At 37.4% G+C, this 6,063-nt stretch overlaps 1 protein-coding gene across 1 annotated transcript in view; it reads right to left on the bottom strand.

Moving 5' to 3' along the window:
• GALNT12 (polypeptide N-acetylgalactosaminyltransferase 12) overlaps window positions 1–6,063 on the bottom strand; it is a 38,088-nt gene that overhangs the window by 29,608 nt on the left and 2,417 nt on the right. Inside the window, exons 2-3 of the mRNA XM_026034559.1 lie at window positions 872–1,041; window positions 26–215 (exon numbers count right to left, since the gene is read on the bottom strand). Coding sequence (XP_025890344.1) covers window positions 26–215; window positions 872–1,041 — 360 coding nt within the window. The remainder of the gene's footprint in view (window positions 1–25; window positions 216–871; window positions 1,042–6,063) is intronic.

Below are 6,063 nucleotides of genomic sequence, written 5' to 3'. Positions count from 1 at the left end.
AAAAAAAAAAAAAAAGAGAAGTCACCTTTCCAGCAGTGGTTCAAGCCAGCCTTCGTGGCATTCACAGTGGCAATCGAGGAAAGTCAGGATGTCCCCTTTTGCTATCGAAGCCCCCAGCAGCCGTGCTCTCACCAGCCCTTCTCTTTTATTCGCCCGGATAAGGCGCACCTTCCGCAAGTTAGCCACATAGTTCTCCAAAGTCTCCTTTAAATGCTCTGTAACACAATAAATAATAAGAAAGAATATGGTTTGGTAACAATTTGGTTTATGTCAGACTAAAGAACGCTCATTGCTCATTACTGTGTTGCTTAAAGCAGCGCTTTACAGATAGAGTATTTTGAATGATGATTTTGCTGCCTGAAGAAATTGAGAAGGAAAAAGCAGAGTGTGGATGGGCAAAATTCATGTTTATTTTTAAGAAATCAAATGTTTCACCTTTGTTTCTCTAATCCATTTCCAAATTGTTAAAAGCATTCCATAAAAGTTTAATACTTAACTTCTGTCTGGTGGAAAATACTAGTATTGTTTTGTGTCTCATAATTCAGATGAAAACAGATAATCAGATAGCGCCTCATTACACCAACCCTAAAACAGCCAGAACTTACTCAAATTAGAAAAGCTGAAATGTTTTGACCTGCATATAGTTATTTATACATGCAGGCACACTCCTGTTGTAAAACAGCAGCATGTGCTTACCCCTTATGAACCAAACTCAAAATGCAAAATTTTCACTAGCATGCTACAGAAAGCCTATTTCCAATTAGATGCTTATGATGGAGAATTGTAGGGTGCATGACCATAAACCTGCACCTTTTCCTCACGTGGCTGACATCCCTCACCCTCCAAACCTATCTAGAAATAACGTTCCTACCTTTGTCACTGTAATCATCCACAAGGATAACCTCTTCCAAAAGTATATCTGGAGATGTCTCAAGAACACTATGGACAGTTCGTAGCAGTGTTGACCAAGCCTCATTATAAAAAGCTATCACAACAGAGGTTTTGGGCAACTTGTAGTAATCGTACTTCTTCTCTCTGCACCTGTAAGACAAGGAACTACATTTAGTGCAAGCACAAAAACCATTCATAAACTTTCAGAAAACTATTCCCAAATGAAGAGTTTCTATACTACTTACTGCTTTTAAACAGGAATTTATAAATATTCGTAATAGAACTGTGTGTGTACATGGACAAGTAATGCAAAGCATCCCAAAATCCCAAATACCTCTGCAACCTTCAAAATAATGTAAAAATAAAAAGATGACAGGAAATAACCCTGGGCTGGACTATGTGCAACCCCTGCCGAAAATTACTCCAAGTAATTGGAGTCAATTACTTGCAATGGCCAAAATATACCCCACAGATAAGAGAAGGCGGAAAAATGGAGAAATAAAAAAAAACTAAACGAGATAAAAACAGCATAAATTACTGCTAACTTTTGGAAAATAAGATAAAGTGCTAGAAAGCAAAAATGTAACTGTGAAGAAACAGCAACAAATAAAGATTAAAAAACAGTAACAGAACTAAGGAATATGTACAGCAAAGTGTAACTTGGGAAAGACCACAAAAAAGACAAATAGAACAGTGAAATCCACAAAAATACGGTCTTAAAAATGCATGGTTTGGGCTCTAAGGAGGGAACCAGCAGGCTTCTTAGCCTTTGGATTAAACTGCAGAATGTACTTCCTAATATACTTCCTAAATATATAATATATATAGTGTGTGTATATATATACACATACACACATATATATAATATATATATAGTGTGTATACATACATAAATATATATATGTCTTCATATATATGAACACTTCCTTATATATGAAGGGAATGCATGAATATATATATGCACTTCCCTAAACAAACGTAAGGATGCCAAGAAACTTCCAGACAAGGCAAAAAGCATACCTTGTGAATTAAAGACTCTCCAAATTCAAAACATTGTAAAAATAACAAGACTATTTATTACCTCTTCATCTGCCCTTTTCCTTCAAGGAGCCTCTATTAGCAGTTCAGTTACACGCCATCAGAAATGTTTTAGAGATTTCTTATGCCTGCAGTGTGGAAGGTACCAGTGCTTAAGAGGCAGAAGGATATCCACTAGTTTCTGTATATTGCTAGGTAAGAGTAGGTACCAAAGCAGGTCTATCCCTGCTACGAAGCGAGCATCATTCTGGTCTTCCAGAAACTACATGACTGGGAACTGAAGAGGAAAACAGAAGTTGACCAGAAGAGTGTATGTGATACCAAATTCTAAGGGTTCAATTTATGAGCAAAAAATTCCACAAAACACCCAGAAAATGACTCTTAAATAAAATGTATTGGTTACTTGTTGCATACTGAGTATGTAGGTATTGACCATTTAATGCTGTTGTATCAGTAATGAAAAAAAAAACTTGTAAGAGATTTCTTTAACAATTATGCAATATTTTTAAAGCTATGTGATATAACAAGAAAAAAATGAAGTATGAATTTGAATAAATAATATTCCTGAAGTAAGAATTCATATGAGAGAGAAAAAAAAAAGTACTTCCGTAGTAACTAACTTAACATGAAGAATTAATGAGGAAAGATGATATTTGGGCAGAAGGGGAACATAAATATGCTCATCTCAAATGTGAAAGGAATTACACAATGACATAAATTGCCTGTGATGCAAATACATAAATATACATATACACACACGTATATATGTATGTATACACACACTTGTACCATGAAGAACAAAATCGCCCATGCTCCAGGCTTTGATACATTCTGTGACAAATCACGGCATTCAAACAAGGCACTGCCTCAAATCAGGGTGGAGTGAGAGTGTTCATGCCCTAACACATAAAAAAGCAGTGACAATTTAATTATTTTTTATTTTTTAACAGAACAACACTGGAAGACCTGCTGGATGAATTCAACTGTTAGGAATATGTATTTATTTTAACCTATTAAAAAATAATATGTTCAGAGCTACCAATATCACTCTTAAACATCACTGTCATTTGTACCAGGTATTATCATTTTATTCTTGATAGAAACACAATTTTTACTTCTGCATTTCAGGACACTGAAGAGGGAAAAGAAATAATTTAACAGGAGAAAATCTCCAGGAAAGCCTTCTCTGAAAAATACATCAAAAAGATTCACAGAATAATAACGTCATATTCCACTACTTAAAAAGAGAGAGGAAATCCAAAAATTCTGAAGAAGCTTATAAACCTAATTATAGATTAAAGAATTCAATGGATTTGCTTGTAATTTACACGCTGGAGATGTGAGGTGCAATTTGGCACAGAACATGGCAACCCGGCGCTGCTGCTTCCTGCTCTGAGCCTTACGCTGCACAGTGAGGTCGGCCCATTGGAACACACCACAGTACCTATTCTCCAGGTTTCTTAAGATAAGAAAGAGGTCAGCCTTTTTTTTTTTTTTTTTAAGACATTTTATCACATGCAGCTACGCGTTAGCTCAGTTGTGGTGGAGGACAAATGAAGAGAACTGACTCACCATGACTCCCATCAGAGTTAGACTTGATACCCTAGGAGGGCTGCTCCTATCTAACCTGCATTTTCTGCTTCCTAGTTAGGTAGGCTCGCTACCTAACTCACCAAGAAAATATCTCTCACCTCAACTAAAAAGAACAGAGCACAAACTTACATAATACATCCTGCTTACCTGTTGGAAAAAAGTAATTGCCATGTACGTATCAACTAAAAAGCTTGAAAACTTTATTTAAAGAACAGAACAAACAAGCAAACAAAACCCCGTGAGGTTATTCTGATATATATTCTATACATGTTTATCTTGGAAACTTCTTTCAAGACACATATTCTTTGCTAGATTATTGCAAAATCGTAACTGTCAGCAGGTCCCAAATATTCTTGCTAAAATTAAGACGTATTCTTCTTTATGTTTTTAAATTGAAAAAAATATCAGAGTTTTGCTCGCTCTTAAAGAAAATAATAACCTCAGATTAAAAACCTAAAGTGTTTGAACATTGGGAAAGTAATGGTCTAAAAATTATAATAGGGAACAAATATCTAAAATGGAAGGATTCAAAAGTGCTGTAGTTTAATAACAAAAGCGTACATATGAACACAGAACATTGTCAAGAAATATAAGCTTAAAGAAACCTGTATGAAACCTCACTTAAAGAGTAGTGGTTATAACTCAGCTTTTTCCTTTCCCAGTTTCTGTGTAAAACAGTAGATTCTCCATTCACATTCGTGGTTTTGTTAGCAGCAGGCAGTGCACCAAACTGACTCAGAAAACATTTTTTTCTAGTTAGAATATAGTGAAGAACCTTAAAAAACAACGGATGTCATTTTATTAAAAGTTGTGTTCAACTGAGGCATTTTATAGATGCTGTTTTAGAATAGGGCTGATTGGGACCTGTTCCAAAAGCCACAGAGGTCTGAATCCAATTTTACTATCTTCATTCCCCATCTGGGCAAACTGCAGAGGTGGCCATGTAAGTGGAGCATCTGCCAGGTCTCCTTACCCAAGAGAAAATCTCTCCTGGTCCTTTATCCTCCTCCCTAAAAAGCCATGGCAGAGGACATGTCCTCTGCCAAAGAGCAAGCCTGTTCTTTTTGCACCCGCATCCTTTCCTCTCCTGCTCCCAGCAGTGGTTTAGGGTTCAGGAGGCCCATCCATGATCATCCCAACCACAGCAACATGACACGAGGCTCTATGGCAGTTTCCAAGCCAAAATGTAGTTATGGAATCTGCACGAGCTACCCTGGGCTGACTTTGCTAGTGGAAGAGCCATTCGTCACTTGGGAAAAGAGCACCCTATGGATAAAATCCAGATGCGGGCCAAAAGCTATTACAGCTCTACTACGTCTAAATCAAAGGTATATTTTCAAAGAAGTTAAATAACATAATAAAACAGATTACGCAGATCTCCTCCAAAGCAGATCCCCTCCAAACATCACCCAAGTTTTCATGATAATCCCTTATATTTTCTTACAGACAAGTAATTTGAAATAACTGCTGGTACATCCTATGAAAAACAAACAAACCAAACCTTATCCGACCGTGGAATGCAAAGACTGCGCTGGGTTTTGCCCAGCGACTTATCCCACAGATAGCCACAGACCACAGAAACAGGTGCTGAGGTTTACACAAGGTGGGTGCTCAGCAGATCAGCATAGCAGAGGGCAGCAAGGTGACATAATCACTGAACAGCATTTTCTTTCACTAACACAATAGCTGAAGGAAATTATTGTAATCATCACCAGGAATAGGGTGTGGAGGCATATGATCGTTAAGAGTTACAATCTTGACAACTGTGTACAGTAAAAACATTCTTAAAAAAACATAATTATCATATTTTATTCTTAATTAGCTGAGATTTGGGAATCATATCAAGTTAAAAAGTAACCAAACTAAACACTTATCTTTAAATGCAAGAAGAAGCTGAGGTTTAGAGAAAAAGAAAAAAACAGAAAATAGTTTATTCCAAGGATATAAGCTCTTCTGAAGAATGTTTGAGAGCTAAACAATTTGTAATGATAAAAAAAAAAATGACATTTTTACAGGAGACCCATAGGAACCTAAGGAAAAATTTCTTGATAGCGAGGGTGCCAGAGCCCTGGCACAGGCTGCCCAAGGAGGCTGTGGAGGCTCCTTCTCTGGAGATCTTCCAAACCCGCCTGGATGCCGCCCTGTGCCCCGTGCTCTGGGTGTCCCTGCTCGAGCAGAGGGTTGGACTAGATGATCTCTAGAGTTCCCTTCCAATCTCAACCATCCTGTGATCCTGATATGTCAGGAAACTGCAGATCAAAAATGGTAAAATTCCTCAAAGGATCAAAGCAATTGTGGAAGAACGGCTGCATTCTGTACTGTCAAAAAGTGCAAGTCACAAACTGTTTACAGGTTCAAAGCCTGCTTATAGGAGCAACAGATATGTTAGAATATTACAGAATATTTTACAGAATATTTATTTAAGGTTGGAAGGGACCTCTAGAGATCATCTAGTCCAACCTTCCTGCTCAAGCAGGCACACCTAGAGCATGTGGCACAGGGTGGCATCCAGGCGGGTTTTGAAGACCTCCAGAGTAGGAG

Source organism: Nothoprocta perdicaria, unplaced genomic scaffold (genome assembly GCF_003342845.1).
Source record: "Nothoprocta perdicaria isolate Ctin4 unplaced genomic scaffold, notPer1 scaffold_147, whole genome shotgun sequence".
Classification (NCBI taxonomy): Eukaryota; Metazoa; Chordata; class Aves; order Tinamiformes; family Tinamidae; genus Nothoprocta; species Nothoprocta perdicaria.
Note: the sequence above shows the minus strand (reverse complement) of the source record. Positions and strands in the feature narration are given on the sequence as shown.